The sequence below is a fragment of the Cetorhinus maximus genome, chromosome 6, assembly GCF_964194155.1.
Source record: "Cetorhinus maximus chromosome 6, sCetMax3.hap1.1, whole genome shotgun sequence".
Taxonomy (NCBI): domain Eukaryota; kingdom Metazoa; phylum Chordata; class Chondrichthyes; order Lamniformes; family Cetorhinidae; genus Cetorhinus; species Cetorhinus maximus.
The window spans coordinates 115,436,593-115,455,379 of NC_135884.1; the positions used below are offsets into that span (position 1 = coordinate 115,436,593).

Sequence of the window (18,787 nt, forward strand, 5' to 3'; positions counted from 1 at the left end):
AGATGAAAGGTGCTTACTAAGATTACAATTTCATATTTTTGTTTTCTGGCTTTTCCCCAAATGAAGCTGTTAAATCTGAAATGGACCCTCAATTTGAATTTTCATTTCTGAGCTTGTCATTGTCTAAATATGAGTGATGCTGTCAGGGAGGCACTGTAGTAAATTCCAGGCAAACTTCAGTTAAAAAAAAAGGCGAGTGCACTACCTAGGTCACCATTTTCCACTCATTTGCAGCATGTTGTAGAGTGGCAGGCACAAGCCTGCGAGCAAGTCAAATGGTTCCTATTGTGTGAAGTGCAGCAGAAATTGAAACTTTTTAAAAATGTAAATGTATGTTATGTAATAGCTTCATCCCACTCATTTTAAGTAACTAAAATTTTGAGTCTAATGTATATTCTGTTATAAATATTGTTATTGAAATTTTGCAGTCTAGAATGTTGCAAATAGTACAAGTTCTAAACTTGTGTGGACATCAAGAGTCTGTGAAGGGTTAATAACAGTGTTTGTAATTATAGGCCAAACACTTTAATTATTAAGCATACTGTGTGACATCATCCTGTACCTCCGAGTTGTCACTGATAGAATTGAAAAAGCCAGATGGTGTGTGATTATAGTTGGATCCTCCAAAATGTGTTTTAGAAGCAATTAAAGGTTTGGACCCCCCTCCTCTGCTCATCTGTGATGAGTTTTTTTTTGCTCAGTTTCATCATGATGCAAAATGATAGCTCCTGACAAGAAATAAATGAAAGATCAGGAGGGCTGTAATATCATCTTAGATTTTCAGGAAATTACAGATTTTGGGACATTTCTCTTTGGATAAATGGTTTATCTGAAAGGAAGTAGTAAGTAATCTGTAATCCTTCACTGGGAATGTATTTGCATTTTGAAAGCTTGGGTGATTAAGAACAGATGGGTTGTTATCTGTCTGAAAACGTGTAATAGACTGCAGAAATGACACAGCTTCTTTCAGCCTGGTTTCCTGGAATGCTGTTTGCTTTTTTCCCTTTGAAAATGTTAGTGATTTGCTAGTGATGGAAAAGAAAAAGTTGAGGTTGAAAATATGATAGACTGACAAAGTTGCCTGCACGCTGTCTAAAAATATTTGAAGGAGTGCTGCTTTCAGCTCCTGCTATTTCATAAAGGTTTTCAAAACGGTATTCGATAGCACTTAAATAATATTCCAGAAAGAAAATGTCTTGTTTTAATTACATTTCTGATTCATCAAGCTTCACAGCCAGCCCTAAACAGTTTTTTAATGTTTAACAGTCCTAGTCAACTTTAACAAACAGGTTATTTTAGACTTGTCTACAAAAATATTACCCATGCAAAGTGAACTGCAGTAAGATTGCAAAATATTTCTTGTTTCTAGTATTATTTATTAGCCAAGGAATCTTAGGGATGACTTTTTAACTCTGGAACCTGAATTCAAATGCAGTCTAGATTAATGAAGTGAGGGTTTTTGCAGTTGCCTGGGTTGTATATGAAGTGATTTGAGCAGTCTAAAATTAGGTCCTGGTAGGCATGAACCCATGACACAAAACTACCTCCAATTCAGCAACCCTGGCAATGTCACTAACAAAGAGCATAGCATGGCTGAGGTGGGAATGAAGAAAATGTCACATTTGAAGTAGTCCACTTCTGTGATTCAGCAGAGTAGAGTGAGTTAACTCTTGTCTGCTTTATGCTGATAAGTAGTTCAAATGATAGAGGTGCTAACAAAATTTGCCAATACAATTTGTATATTAGTGAGGGTCATTTTAATTACTGGTGACAACAGACGTTATCAGATTGACTTCTCGTTATATACCTGTCTGATTTTTAATTCCAATGCAATTAATGGAAAAAATAATCAGGCAGGATGTATGGCAGGTGGCCCAATCCAATATTGCCCTTTTTAAACAATCGCCAAAAGTCAAATCACCCCCAAGTAATTCTGTTGAAAACACTTTCTTTTTGCAGCAACAAGCAAGCTTTTCTACTGGAAAACGTTCCATGCATTGATGCAAGCTGCAAGACTGTGGGTCGAATGTTCAAGGTTCTTTGGGAGCTGTCTGATTTAAACCAGATTAAGAATGCTGTTGTGGCAACCTTCTTTGACATTTATGAAGATGTAAGTTCAGCATTGTGCTGCTAATTATCTTCTTGCATTTACTAATTTGAATTCTGAGTCCAACTTTTTACAGCTACTGGTAGTGGAGAACTATACTGATTGATAACTAAATGGTTGGTGCATATAACTGATGTGAGAATGATAATTCCTACAGACAGAGTTTTCAGGTTTAATTCCTGACCTGTACTGATTTTACAGATCTCAGCCAGGGTGGTGATAGGGAATTAAAAATCCAGGGCTGGGAAGAAGAAAAACTAGTCATGGTTCCGATTGCTGTCCTGTGACCATTACCACACAGTACAAATTTTTGGATATAGGCAAGGACAGAATTAGTTTTAGCATTAGTAAATGGTAGGGCACTGAGAGCAGTGAGAGAGAACTGAGGAACAAAGGGATTTGGGAGTTCAGATACATAATTCCCTGAAGGTGGCATCACAGGTAGACAGGGTTGTAAAGAAAGCTTTTGGCATACTGGCCTTCATAAATCAAAGTATTGAGTATAGGAGTTGGGATGTTATGGTGAGGTTGTATAAGACATTGGTGAGGCCAACTTTGGAGTATTGTGTGCAGTTCTGGTCGCCTAACTACATGAAGGATATCAGTAAGATTGAGAGAGTGCTGAGAAGATTTACTAGGATGTTGCCGGATCTTAAGGAGTTGAGTTACAGGGAAAGATTTAACAGGTTAGGACTTTATTCCTTGGAGCGTAAAAGAATGAGGGGAGATTTGATAGAAGTTTACAAAATTATGAGGGGTATAGACAGAGTAAATACGAGTAGGCTCTTTCCACTTAGATTAGGAGCGATAAATATGAGAGGATATGGCTTTAGGGTGAAAGGAGAAAGGTTTAGGGGGAACATTAGGGGAAACTTCTTCACTCAGAGAGTGGTGAGAGTGTGGAACGAGCTACCATCTGACGTGGTAAATGCGGGCTCACTCTTAAGTTTTAAGAATAAATTGGATAGATACATGGATGGGAGAGGTCTGGAGGGTTATGGACTAGGTGCAGGTCAATGGGACTAGCGGAGTAATATTTCGGCACAGACTAGAAGAGCCGAATGGCCTGTTTTCTGTGCTGTAGTGTTCTATGGTTCGGTCTCCTTTGTCTGCTCTGAGGTTATTTACACCATGTGATGCAGCTTTGAAGGAGGAAAATGATAGGACAATGATGGAGGAGGAGGTTAGAGGAGAGAACTAGGGAGACCAAACTCTTTTCCCAAAGTTGTCAGATTCGATAATTGCTTTATTCTGTACACTGATTTTATTTTTAAACTAAGTCAAGGAAACGGCCATTAAGTGGCAATTAGTTGCCCACTTAGGGCCTCAATTGGCCAAGAGCAGGCAGGATGCCCTAGGCCTCATTCGTCCCCATAAAATTGCAGTCTGATCGAGGTGGTGAGAAGGCCACCTGGGGCCTTCTGGGGGAAACGAAGGTTGTTGGTGGGGGGTGAGGTTGGGAGGGGGAGAATGAAGGTGTCAGTAGGGGGAGGTTGGGAGGGGGTGTGGGTGTGTGGGGGGAGGGAGGGTGTAACGGGAGACGAAGGCACCTGGGGAGGTAGTTGTAAGGGAGGGTGGAAGGGAAGGAGTTTGGAGGGGGGGAGGAGTTCAGAGAGGGGCGGCGGGGGGTGTCCGTGGGAAGGAAGGGATGCGGAGAGCCGAGGGAGGAAGGGTGGAAGAGCAGTGGCGATACGTAGCATGTCAGAAATACACAAGACAGTTGACCTTTCAGGTATAAAATTCATTCTTATTCATTAAGGGACTTTAAAAATGTAATGTTACAAATCTTGTGTACCTGAAACAGTTATAATAACTCCTATCTATGTGAGTGAGGATATTTCTCTTAAACCTGATGAATTATTAGTGCATGGTAAAAGATGGTATCAACTTATGGGCATGCAAGGATGTTAGAATCCTTGATGTAAAGTAATAATTATGAGTATTTGCTGTCTGAGCAGATTTAAGCAAACAAGTCTCTCTCTACATGTAAAGAGCACTAAGGTTAAAACTGCACTTACAATTCAAAAAACAACAGAAATAGCAGATGGATCACATTTTATAATTGAGCTCAATCATTACAAGATGCATCCTTGTACAATTTCTTTCTCTCAAGAGGTTTCAGTCACATGACCTTTCTAACCCTGGAGATTGGTGAGACAAGGGCATCTTTAACTTTGACAGTACTTCGTCCACACACAAGTCAATCAGTCACAGAAGTACAGTACCTCAATTCACTTCATCCATTGCTGGTGGATACAGTTCTTGGGCTTCAACCCATAATTGTGTACCGCTGAATTAAACCTTTTAACTACCAAATTACTTGCTATACATTTTATTAATGTTAGACTGCTTCATTTACCTTACTAATGCCATAACCTGGCAATATGGGTATGAAAATCAGCATTGCTTCATTAATGAAATTTTAATTATTCAGTTTAACGATCAGTCCCAGAATATTAACTATCTGGTTAGTTCGTTCTTCACAATAGGTTTCTTGTAATGAAAAGTTTGAGGATGTTTGCTCTTTTTACCTTCCAGGACACTCATTAAAACCTACCTTTTGGTAAAGCCGTCATCTGCCCTAATATCTCCTTATGTGGCTTTGTGTAATTTTTTTTTTGACAACAATCCTGTGAAGTACCTTGGGACAGTTTTACTACATTAAAAGCAATATATTAAGTACAAGTTTGTTATGACACAGCAGATGGTAAATGCTGAGCTGTTCTAATCCCAGAGGGAAACTTGGACGAATTGTCACGACTAATTTTCAATTTGTATAAATTTTGAGATAAGTGTCTTGAATTCAGTAGTAATAAGACCACCAAGTCTTATAGGTTTTTACAAAACTACATTAAACATTTATTAATAAGAGAAATGATTTTAAATACATACATAGATATAAAAATTACTACTATGATAACTTCTAAATCCCCTAATCCATCTAACTCCCAGTTACACTTTCGTTAAGGCAACAGTAAGACACATAGATTTTAAAAGACCCTGGCAAAGAAACATGATACCCTGAAAAAGTCGAATTCAAAGTGAGCTCTCCTAACTTCAGTCGCTGGAGACAGCAGCTTGAGGCATAGGTGCTGAAGACGTTTTTACACTTGTAAGATCTTAAAATGCCTACCCTTACACACCGCCTTTGCTCCTTTATACATATTTTCCCCTTTGAATACTAATACCCATTGTTTGACCCTGATATTTAAAACCTCTCATAGCATTAAGCTTTACCAGTAATCTTCGGGAAAAATAAACACAATTTCTAAACTTTACCCAGCTAGGTGACACAATTCACTCCTCCTTTGAAAACAATCTAGCCTGGTTTATGTAAAAATGCAAATGTTCCCTAGACATTTATGTTTCTAAACTTCCCCACATTTACCTAATTAACATTTAAAACTAACTACTCTTCCGACAGCAAAGCACCCAGACTAGCTGCCTCTTATTCAATTAAGTCTTACACATACACACACACATCCCACTATTACCCTATTTTACAATAAATTCCAATAATATTATGAGAATTATTATATCTTCCTGACAAGTTGTTGTTTTAAAATAGAAGATTGCTACACCAAAATTATAATTGTTCTCAGTTCATCACACATTACAAGGAATATACACTCATATTTTATAAAATATCTCCAAGTTTAATTATAAGAATGCTTCAGATAGGTTAAACCTGTGCAGATTTGATCAACAAATTTGAAATTCTGACAACATCTCAGGGGCATAGGACTTTCAAGACGAAGAAAGACCGAGGTCTATCTAGTTCACCTTCTATCATACCGATTTGTCACCTTCTATCATACCAATTGTCACGTGCCACAATGATAATGGAGTTGTTGACTAATCATAGCAATTCATCTCTATCAATTAGTCTGCCACAGACACAAGCATGCGATGAGGAAAACCCCAGTGATGGAGAGCTTTGGGAACTGTAGATCCTAAGTCACCTTTTTCATTCAAGCATACTACACTTGTCACATGTCATGTCTCAAATTCCTCATATAGTGTACCCCAAAATGTTTTCTTAAAAAAAATCACTTAATTTGCATTTGAATCGAACAGTACTGTTTGTTTCCACAATCACCCTTGGGATCCTGCTCAACAGATTGACCACTCGCTGACTGAAATAATATTTAGTTTTGAACTTCATGCACAGGCCATGTCCTCTAGTTGTACTGTTCTGGGCAAGATGAAATAGTTTGTCATGGTCTGCATGTTTCTAGTCACCTTAGAATCCTAAGAACAGTAATCATATCACCCCTCAACCTCTCTTCTAGTGAGAACATGCCTAATTTACAGAATCATTTTTAATTCAGTCCCTCCACCCCTCAGTCATCCTGGTTGCTCTCTTTTGTATCCTTTCAATAACTGCAGTACCTTTTTGTATAGTGGTAATCAGAATTGTACACAGTATTCTAAGTATAGTCACACCTATGATTTATAAAGTTGAAAGATTAACCTCACTATTTCGGCTCAATATTGACCTTACAAAACATCCCAACAGCACATTTGCTTCATTCCCTGCTACCAGTCACTTTTGCAATAACATCAATTTGTGAATCATTCATTTTCCATGCAAATTATTTTCTTTCAATTTAAGTAATACGAACTTCCTGGACTATTTATTCCTGTGCAAAGCACTTTACATTTCTCTACGTCGAATTTCATCTGCTGCCTAAGTGCCCAATTTCCAGATACATTCAAGTCCTCCTGTTGGTTGTCAAGTTCGTCTTTGGAGTATGCCACCTTCTCTGTTAAACAGGATATGCTACAGGAAGTTTTGAACATATGTCTTATGCACTATATCTTCCTTTTTATGAAAGTTCTAAACAACACATTTAAATTTTATGGTACGTGCATTAAGTATTTTGTAAGAAATGAAGAAAATATCACAACCAAAAAAGGATTCTTGAAGGATAACCTGTCTCACACTCTTATTTCTTGTTACAATTTTTTTATATGACAGGGTATCTTGGACTTACTTGTATTAAGTGAGAATAAGGAAAATTCAAAGTTCACCATCCATGCTTTGCGAAATAACTTTGATGCTGATGCGTACTTTGTTAAAGTAATTGGTAAGTAGACTGTCACATCCTAGTTATGTATATATTAAATTCAAGTAAAACTTTTCATGGATAATTAAGCCTATTTTAATATTATAGATAGAAAGCAATTAACACATAGTAACTAAAACTCTACTGATCAGTCAGTGTTGATGGAAAATGTAACCGGGGGGTCTAGCAATGGTACTACTGGAATCCTAAACCAAGTTATCACCTTTAAACCCCAGGACTGCTTGTCACTCAAATTTATTTTCTACAGTTGGAGTGTTGTCAGTTGTCTGGTTTTTCTGGGAAATTTTATGAAATGCTTTAGTGTTTTACTTTCAAAAAAAGAGTAACTGCCGTCATCCAAATCCTCCCCCCAGCCCCCATCAAGATGGATTTTCTGTCCACCTTCCATTAAGTGAGCCAGGATGCTGATTAATAATCAGCCCTTGGATGTCCTCATCCCCATTAAAACGTCTCTCTTACCCTGACTTCTCTCTTACTCCGTATGGCCCTCATCTCCATTCCCTTAAACCCAAGGGACACAGACTCTAATGAATATAGCAGATAACTGGTTTAACCATTCATGGATCTAATTTTATGGAGCACAGAATGCACTTGTCTGCGAAAGCTGCTAACTATTCCAGGATCATCCTGGAATAAAAAGGAAACCCCAGACATTTTTTACTGTACTGCAAGCTGCCTTCTTAATCATCTTCCCCCTACCTCCGGCACTTTCTTTTATGATGCTGCTTCAAACGTATCTCTTTGACCAAGGTTTTAGTCATTTTTTTATTCATTCATGGGATGTGGCTGCCTCTGGCTAGGCCAGTATTTATTGCCTATCCCTAATTGCCCTTGAGAAGGTGGTGGTGAGCTGCCTTCTTGAACTGCTGCAGTCCATGTAGTGTAGGTACACCCCCAGTGCTGTTGGGGAGGGAGTTCCAAGATTTTGACCAAGCGACTGTGATGGAACAGTGATATATTTCCAAGCCAGGCTGGTGAGTGGCTTGGAGGGGAACTTCCAGGTGGTGGTGTTGCAATGCACCTGCTGCCCTTATCCTTCTGGATGGTAGTGGTCGTGGATTTTGAAGGTGCCCTCAAAGGAGCCTTGGTGAATTCCTGCAGTGCTTCTTGTAGATGGTACACACTGCTGCCACTGTGCGTTGGTGGTGGAGTGAGTGAATGTTTGTGGAAGTGGTGCCAATCAAGTGGGCTGCTTTGTCCTGGATGGTGTCAAGCCTTTTGAGTGTTGTTGGAGCTGCACTCATCCAGCAAGTGGGGAGTATTCCATCACAGTCCTGACTTGTGCCTTGTAGATGGTGGACAGGCTTTGGGAGTCAGGATGTGAGGTACTCACTGCAGAATTCCTGGCTTCTGACCTGCTCTTGTAGCCACAGTATTTATATGGCTAGTCCAGTTCAGTTTCTGGTCAATGGCAATGGCAACCCCCCAGGATGTTGGTAGTGGAGGATTCGGTGATGGTAATGCCATTGAATGTCAGGGATCGATGCTTAGATACTCTCTCTTTGGAGATGGTTATTGCCTGGCACTTGTGTGGCGCAATTGTTACTTGCCACTTTGTCAGCCCAAGCCTGGATATTGCCCAGGTCTTGCTGCATTTGGACTGCTTCACCTGCCCGGGTATCTCCATATGTGGCTTGGTGTCAATTTTTGTTTTATAATTCCCCTGCAAAGTGTCCTTAATGTAACTTTGCAAGTTTTTTGTATCACAACTTTCATTGGCTGGCATATTATTTTGGAGCCAGCTCGATCCCAAATCAGCGCTGTCTATCAACCTACCACCTCCTGTTGTGGCACGGCTGATGCTAAATGCCAAGCTGCTCAAATCCCAGAGGGAAACTTGAAACAACTGCCAAAACAGTTCTTGCAATTTGTGTAGTATGGGGAGCGGTTCTGAAATCGGGAAATGATTTGTGATGATTTTATAGTAAAGTAAATGTTTATTAAAAGAATAAAGGAAAAAAAAACAACACAATTACATTTAAACACCAGAATGGCTTCACACTGCAAACAGTACTTTAAAACAGTTCCACAAATCTTAACTTAACTACCTGGAGAGCTACCTTTCCCTTTTCTGTTCAGCAACTAACCCTATAGATTTTAAAATCTATAGAAGGCCTGTAATTTTGCCACACAATGCTTTTTCCTTGGGGTGTCCTCTGAGGCTGACAGCAACTGAGTCTTCAGGCCTGGCCTTGTTCACACTGTCTTCTGGGAGTTCTGACCAGTTATCCTGCTGTCTTCTGGGAAAATCTAAGCAGCTACTCCCTCACATAGGCTTCAGTAGTTCATTAAATGCATTCCTTCCCTTTGATCTCTCTAATGTTTCAACCAGTCTCTTCATAAATGCTTTCTTCCCAGAATTGATTAAATCGTTCTCATTTTTTTAGCCCTTGGACTTGTAAAAACAAACTTACCCTATCCTTACCTCATCTCCTTACACCTTTTTACAACCTGCATGTATCTCTCTTTGAACTAAAACAAGTCAATTCAAACAATTCCTGTTATTGCTTTATGTAAAACTCTGATTGAAGTTCATCTTGGTTTATTAACATTTCAAAATCACTTCTTACTGTTGCCTTTAGACCCTTGCCTTCACTCTAGCTCTTAATCCAATAACAGTCTGACTTCTAGTACATAAGAAAATATGCCAGGGTTATTACCAGAAGAAAAATATTACAATTTCTTGTTTTCTTGACACTCCTCAAGGAATGTGAACACATTGTGTCCTCATTGTGGAACTGGTAAATAAGCATTTAGTCCGTTTCTTTGTAGACGGCAGGTACAAGCAGTTTCTTACAATATGCATAATGAATGCACAACTCACCATAAAATAATACCTACTTTACCAAAACCCTCTTCAGTTTGGCCTCATGTTATCTATCAAGCAGGACCCAATATAGCAGACACTGAATTTTGGATATGACCAGATGTTCTCACCTGCCATCCAAGATTTCCTTTTTATCTGTGACAATCTGAATTATTTTTATACTAACAGTGAAATAAAAGAAACAGATTAATTAAGAGGTGGGAGGAAGTGGCTCAAGCAGAGACCTGGGAAAAATAACTATTAGAATTTATGGCAGATTTTTTTCCCCTCTCTGCTTCTCAAAGCTGTTTCCAGGCTCCAACTGCCTGCTTCTATGAGAAATCTCACAGATAAAACCCAACCAAAGATACCTCCCTGCAATCTACCTCCACAGCAACATGGCACACTTGGGATGTTCCAGATAGAGATTCATCTGCAATTCCCAAATCATACTTTTGTTCTGGGACACCAAATGAATAGTTTAAACCCCTCATGAAGACAACTGTAGAGACCTCGTCTCTAACACAAAACTCAGAAAGGGACCACCCAATGTTTAATGTGTTTCCATTTCCAACTCTTACCTTATTAAATAAACAAATGCCACCAGTTGAATTTCAATCACTTTAAGATTGTTTATCAACTTCCCACCAGGGGTTTTCATTTATCTTGCATTTAAAGATTTCAATCTCCTAACTAAACAATATACTCTTAAAACATATGCATCATGATATTGAACATTTTTGCAACAGTCTTCACTATAGAAGACACAAAAAGCATCCCAAAAATAGTAGAAAAGCAAGAGAGAAAAGGGAGAGAGGAACTTAAAACAATGACGATCACTAGAGAAAAAGTACTAAGAAAACTAAAGGGGCTAAAGGCTGACAAGTCCACTGGACCTGATTACCTGCACCCTTGGGTCTTAAAGGAAGTGCCTACAGAAATAATGAAGGCATTGGTTGTAATCATCCAAAATTCCTAGATTCTGGAATGGTCCCAAAGGTATTAAAAGCTGCAAATGTAACACTACTATTCACGAAAGGAGGAAGACAGAAAGCGGGGGACTAGCTAACATCTGTCATTGGGAAAATGCTAGAATCTATTATTAGGAAGGTAGTAGCTGGACACTTAGAAAATCATAATACAATCAGGCAGAGTCAACATGGTTTTGTGAAAGGGAAATTGTGTCTGACAAATTTATTAGATATTTTGAAGATGTAACAAGTAGAGTAGATAAAGCTAACTTGGATTTTCAAAAGGCATTCAATAAGGTGTCACATAAAATATTACTGTAGAAGGTAAGGGCTGAGGGAGTTGGGGATGATATATTAGCATGAACAGAGGATTACTAACTTAAAGGAAACAGTGTCTGGATAAATGGGTCATTTTCAGATTGGCAATCTGTAACTCGTGGATTGCCAGAGGGATCAATGCTGGGGCCTCAAATATTTTTGATCTATATTAATAACTTAGACGAAGGGACTGACTGTATTGTGGCCAGATTTGCTGCTGGTACAAAGATAGGTAGGAAAGAAAGCTGCGAGAAGGATACAAAGAGTCTGCAAAGGCATATATGTAGGTTAAGTGAGTGGGCAAAACTCTGGCAAGATGGTGCATTTTGTGTGGAAATGTGAGGTTTTCCACTTTGGCAGGAAAAAATAGAAAAGCAGAATATTATTTAAATGGAGAGGAACTGCAGAATGCTGCAGAACAGAAGAATCTGGGGGTCCTTGGAAAGGCTGGGCCTATAATCATTGGAGTTGAAAGGTGATCTTAATGAAACATACAAGATTCTGAGGGGACTTGATGGGGTAGATGCCAAAAGGATGTTTTCTGTCATGGGGGAAATCTAGAACTAGGAAGCACAGTTTGAAAAATAAGGGGACTCCCAATTAAGGAGGAATTTCTTCTCTCATAGGTCACTAGTCTTTAGAACTCTCTTCCACAGAGAGTAATGAAGACTGTCATTGAATAAATTCAAGGCTGAGTTAGACAGATTTTTGATTGACAAGGGAGTCGAGGGTTACGGGGGGCTTGCAGGAAAGTGGAGTTAAGGCCACAAGAAGATCAGCCATGATCTTAATGAATGGCAGAGCAGACTCGATGAACGGAATGCCCTACTCCTGCGCATATTTCTTACGATCTTATGAGTGGTGTAAGTTAACTCAACCTCTGCATTTCGTCTTATTTCCATATTTCTGCTAAGAACTTCCTCCCTGGCCTATTTGACACTAGGAATATGCCATGCAAGGAATCCATACAGGAGTTTAATCTAAAATAGCTTGCAAGCATTGTTATGAAATTTCAGCTTTTAAAAATTTATGGTAATTCACTATAATTATACCAATGTAATCATAGAATGGTTATGATTCAGCTATGTTCAAGAGTCAGTGCTAGACCTTAACCACCCCCCTCCAAGTGATGACCTGGCTAGAAGATCTATTTTCATGACTGAAATTTTAAAAAGCTTGGAGCGAAGGCACCTCCATTTTAAAGTACCCTCTTCCTTACTTACTTTCTAATGTAGCCTGCTGCTCCTTTCAATTTGAAGGCATCTAGCTTCAAATGTAGCCTGTTGCTCCTTTCAAGCTTGAAAACCTCTAGCTTCAAGAGCCTGCCCAAAGACAGCAAGCGTGTCTCCAGACCAATTAAGGGGTTAAGTACTCTTTTCCCCCATGAGGGCAGATTTGCAACCTGGAAACAGACCCAAGCTCTGTTTCCCATCCCCAGAGGGAAAATCCTGATATTTGACTCTGAGCTATGAAAGTACAAGTCTAAAAGTACAAGGTTTATGACAATGAGTGATTAATGATTGGATCATTATGATGTTTTTTTATCCTGATGATCTACAGACTTGTAGTAATTTCAAACTGGTAACGAATGATAATTTCAGATTGGAAACAGATGCTGTGCACTAATATCAAAGAGGCTGAAAAGAAATAGGAAGGGAAATTAATTGGTAGTTTCAGATTGTAGTAAGCCCTGGCTTCTTGGCATGGCCATTTGCATTGCGCTGAACCACTCACTATTCAGGAAGTTTTATTATTGACATTCTGTCTGGGTTGGTTAGTGGACATTCCACTGAAAATATCTGATTGATTTTTACTGATGAATTCAACCAGTTACAGCATTCAAAACTACTTCTAATGATGGAGTGATTGTTTGATTGTTTTAATGCAGTATCGGGTTTCAATTGCACCAGTGCTATGAATGGAATGAATATTGATTAATTTTAAGAGCAGTGCGCACATCCTATTTCTTATGTTCTTGTGTTCACATTGTAATAGCTGTTCTAAGAACATGTTTTCCTATCCTCTTTCTTTTAAATTCACATTTGTTCTATATGTATATTCTTTATGAATACTTTTTTAAATCATCGAGCATCTTTATTTCTCTGCACCATTTTTAAATTTCAGAAAATTGCTGATTGTCTACAATCTACTTCAGTAATCAGTATAAAACATCTTAATCAACAGATGGTCATGAGCCTGACAAAATTAATTCCAGAGGAATAGATACCATGGCTTAATGAAATAGGTTATTATTCCTGCCAGTGTATGTGAACTGTATTAATACTGTGTCAGTGCTTTTTCTGGTGCTGCCAGTTTCAATCGGATGATGACAGCACCACAGCTAAAATTACCAGATTTATGAAAGCTTAGGTCTTCCTGATCATCCATTTTAGCAAAGTTTATTTCTGATGTTGTCGTCAGCTGCACAAAACCTATACAACGGAAGTTAGGAGTGAATTGATGATATAAAAGTAGTTTTAATTGCAAATGCCAATAGTAAGAAACCTGTCATAGCTTGACTTGAAAGATTGAACAGTCTTTGATTTTACTGTAGATTTCTAAGGCAGCTATGCATTGTGTGAATGCCAATGTAAGGATTCCTACAGTCTATGGAACCCTGAAGAAAAATTTCTCAAGCCACAACATGAGCTATGACTATTCTCAGACCCACACCTCCATCAAATTGTTTTAAAATTCTAAAAGGAACTGTTTGTTTTGCCTTTTGTCTTGGCTGTCCCAAAGGTCCAGGGATGTCAGTTTGGAAACTGGAGATCTAGTTTTCCGCACACAGAAATTGATATGTAATGGATATTGATCTATGATTCATGTATAATGGCTTTTGGCTAAATCTCTTATTTTAAGTTTTTTTCAGTATGTGTGAGGTTTCTTGTGGGACAATCCCCTCATAATAAGAACCTTATTACTAGCATATCTTTTTAAAATCCAGCAGTTAATGAGAAAAGCGTTTATTTCTGAACATATTTTCTGTCTACTTGACGTCTCAATTTTTTTGATTAAATTACGAGAGCTGGTAACCTTAACAAAATGTGAGAGAGAAAATGTCATCAATAAGAGAGCTAAATTAACGTGCACAGTGGTAATGACAGAATCACTGAAGCACCCAAGTCAATAACTTCCTGCTGACAATTTGAATGCTTCACAATGACTAACTCAATAACTCTTTCAATCTACTTCCCGGATTAGATCATCAATATTTGTTTAAAAATTAAAATGCACATGAAAATATATCACACTTCAGGTTAACTAATATTTGGAAGAAATCCTGAAAGGAATATTTGCAGCTATCATACCTTATTGTAACACTTAAACTTTTGCAAAAAGGATATTATAGAGCCAGAGATGTTTACAGCAAAACAGGAAGTTATTTGGCCCACTATTCTGTCCGTATTTTTGCTAAAACTGACCAAATCTAATTTTGCTGCCCTGCTGTTTCCTCCTAGCTCTTATCTTGCTCTGCTTCAAATGATTATCGAGAAAGTTGCAATGGTCTGTTCCATAACTACTCCCTGTGCCTGTGCTCTGACAAAGAAATTGCACCTAAAATCTGCTGAAACCCTTTTGTAGCAATTTTAAATTAAGGATCCCTTGTCACTGACTTCCCAACCAAAGGAAATAATCTTTCCCAATTTATTTCATCAAAACTCTTTGCAATTTAAAAATTCTCTACTCTGCTCTATCCTTATCTTCAGTTGAAATAGTCAAAGTATCATAAGTCTCTCCTCATAACTGTAGTCTCTCATTCCTGTTATCATCTTGATGATGATGCTTTCACTGTATATGAAGGTGTTACATGGTTGTACTGTGTTGGTGTTTGTGCATAATTCTTTTTCGATAGGTATTTTCTGCTTATCAAGGTGACTGCATTCAGTGCTGAAGAATGGAATAAGTTTCTATTTTGAGCATCCAGTGCAATAACAAGGATCATAGGTCAGGAATTGAAGTCAGTTACTGACTAAAGCTGCGCCTACCGTGTCATAACTTAAAAAGCACATCATTATGACAGTTCTGTTTCCCACACAAACCACCTCTTGACTGAAGGTGAGAGTGGCAATTATAGGCAGTTTTGCACTGTGAAACCATATCAACTAGGAATAAGGTTGAGCCTGCAAAACTCATATCATATAAACCCTTGCATCAAGATCCAGTTGATTAGATGTTTTAACAGTAACTTGAGGAAGGTCACAGTATCAAATTTTACCCTGAAATAAGCTTCTGTCTACATAACATGGGTGGAGTCATACCTAGCACAAAGGAAGATGGTTGTGGTAGCAAGTAACATTTGCGCCATACAAATGCCAGGCAATGACCATCTCCAAAAAGAGAGAATCCAACCATAAGATGTAGAAGCAGAAGTAGGCCGTTTGGCCCATCGAGTCTGCTCCGCCATTCAATGAGATCATGGCTGATCTGATAACCCTCAACTCCACTTTCCTGCCTTTTCCCCATAACCCTTGATTCTCTTACTGATTAAAAATCTGTCCATCTCAGCCTTGAATATAACGACCCAGCCTCTACAGCCTTCTGCGGTAAAGAATTCCACAGCTTCACTACCCTCAGAGAAGAAATTCCTCCTCATCTCTGTCTTAAATGGGTGATCCCTTACTCTGAGATTATGCCTTCTGGTCCGAAACTGCCTCACAAGGGGAAACAACCTCTCTGCAGCTACCCAGTCAAGCCCCCTAACAATCTTATATGTTTCAATAAGGTCGCATCTCATTCAATGAGTACAGGCCCAATCTACTCAACCTCTCCTCATAAGAAAATCACTCCATACCTGGAATCAACCTAGTGAACCTTCTCTGGACTGCCTCCAATGCCACTATATCTTTCCTTAGTTAAGGGGACCAGAACTGTTCACAGTATTCCAGGTGTGGTCTAACTAGTGCCTTGTATAGTTTTAAGAACATAAGAAATAGGAGCAGGAGTGGACCATTCAGCCCCTCAAGCCTGCTCCGCAATTCAATAGGATCATGCTGATGATCTTGTGTTTCGATTTCCACGTTCCCATCTAACCCCGATAACCTTAGGTTCTTGTTAAGCAAGGGAACCAATCTGCCTCTGCCTTAAAAATATTCATTGACCCCCACCTCCACCACCTTCTGAGGCAGATAATTCCAAAGTTGCACAACCCTCAGAGAAGAAAATTCTCCTAATCTTTGTCCTAAAAGGGCAACCCCTAATTTTAAAACAGTGCACCCTAGTTCTGGACTCAACCACAAGAGGAAACATCCTTTTGACGTCCACCTTGTCAAGGCCATTCAGGATCTTGTATACTTCAATCTAATCACCCCTCAATCTTCTAAACTCCAATGGAAACAAGCCCAGTCTGTCTAAACTTTCCTCATAAGACAACCCACTCATTCCAGTTATCAATCTAGTAAACCTCCTTTGAACCACCTCCAATGCATTTACATCCTTGCTTAAATAGGGACACCAAAACTGCACACAGTATTCAAGGTGCGGTCTCACCAATGCCCTGTGTAACTGAAGCATAACATCCTTACTTTTATGTTCAATCCCCCTCATAATAAAGGATAGCATTCCATTAGCCCTCTTAATTACTTTCTGTACCTGCATACTAATGTTTTGTGACTCATGTACTAGAACACCTAGATCCCCCTGCACCTCAGAATTATGCAGCCGTTCTCCATTTAAGTAATACTCTGCTTTTTTTGTTCTTCCTGCCAAAGTGAACAACTTCACATTTTCCCACATTAAACTCCATTTGCCAGATCTTTGCCCACTCACTCAACCTACCTATATCCATCTGCAACCTCCTCATGTCCTCTTCACAACATACTTTCCCACCTATCTTTGTGTCATCTGCAAATTTAGCCACCATGTCTTCACTCCTCTCATCTAAGTCATTGGTGTAAATCGTAAAAAGTTAGGCCCCATTACAGACCCCTGTGGGACTCCACTTGTCACATCCTGCCAATCCGAAAAAGACCCATTTATACATACTCTCTGCTTTCTGCCAGCCAGCCAATTTTCTGTCCATGCTAATATATTACTCCCTACACCAGGCGCTTTTATTTTCCGTAATAATCTTTGATGTGGCACCTTATCAAATGCCTTCTGGAAATCCAAGTGCAGTACATCTACAGGCTCCCCTTTATCCACTGCGCATATTACTCCTTCAAAAATCTCCAATAAATTGGTTAAACATGATTTTCCTTTCACAAAACCATGCTGACTCTCCCCTATTTCCTTGAGCTCTTCTAAGTGCACAGCTATAATCTCCTTAATGACCGATTCTAATAACTTCCCCACAACAGACGTCAAGCTAACTGGCCTATAGTTTCCTGTTTTCTGCCTCCCTCCCTTCTTGAATAAGGGGTTATATTTGCTACTTTCCAATCTGATGGAACCTTTTCAGAATCTAGCGAATTTAGGAAAATTAACACCAGCGCATCAACTACCTCGTTAGCCACTTCTTTTAAGACCCGAGGGTGTAGTCCGTTGGGACCCGGAGACTTGCCAGCCTGCAGCTCCTTTAATTTGCTTACTACCGTTTCCCTAGTGATTTCAGTTTCACCAAGTTCCTTTCTCCCGTTCACTATCTGATTTGCAGTTATTACTGGAATGTTTTTTGTATCCTCTATAGTGAACACAGAAGCAAAATATTTGTTCATTTCTCCCGCCGTTTCCTTATTATCTACTATTAACTCCCCACTGTCGCTCTCTAGAGGACCAACACTCACTTTACCTACTTTTTTCCTTTTTAAATACCTGTAGAAGCTCTTGCTATCCGTTTTTACATTTCTAGCTAGCTTCCTCTCATACTCTAATTTCTTTCTCCTGATTAACCTTTTAGTCATTCTCTGCCATTCTTTATATCCTGTCCAATCATCTGCCTTGCCACTCATCTTTGTGGAGTTGTATGCATTTTCCTTATTTTTGGTGCTTTTCTTAACATCTTTAGTTAACCACGGATGGCGGGTCCTCCCCTTAGAATTTTTCTTTATAGTAGGAACGTACTTGTTCTGAATACTCTGAAATATCCCCTTAAATATCTGCCACTGCTTCTCTATTGATCTATCCTCTAGATTGTTTCTCAGTTCATTTCAGCTAGCTCGGCTTTCCCGTCCTCACATTGTTGCTGTCATTTATGTTTAAGATACTAGTCTTAGACCTGCCCTTCTCCCTTTCAAACTGAATGTAAAATTCAATCATACTGTGGTCACTGCAACCTAGAGGGGGTGCCTTTACTCTGAGGTCATTAATTAATCCTGTCATGTTACACAATACCCTAATCCTATCACGTCACACAATACCAAGTCTAATATAACCTGCTCTCTGGTTGGTTGCAGAACATGCTGCTCTAAGAAATTACCTCAAAAGCATTCTAAGAACTCCTCATCCAGGCTACTACTGCCATTCTGATTTTTCCAGTTTATGTGTAGATTAAAATCACCCATGATTTTTGCCATTCCTTTAACACAAGCACACAATATTTTCTCTTGAATACTTT

General features: G+C 39.0%; 1 protein-coding gene across 2 annotated transcripts in view; it reads left to right on the plus strand.

The window, feature by feature from the left end:
- The window catches only part of itfg1 (integrin alpha FG-GAP repeat containing 1), a 287,768-nt gene that overhangs the window by 175,606 nt on the left and 93,375 nt on the right, over nucleotides 1-18,787 (plus strand). For both annotated transcript variants that reach the window (XM_078544345.1, XM_078544346.1), the window contains 2 exons: nucleotides 1,960-2,110; nucleotides 7,089-7,197. In XM_078544345.1, the coding sequence (XP_078400471.1) occupies nucleotides 1,960-2,110; nucleotides 7,089-7,197 (260 nt within the window). The remainder of the gene's footprint in view (nucleotides 1-1,959; nucleotides 2,111-7,088; nucleotides 7,198-18,787) is intronic.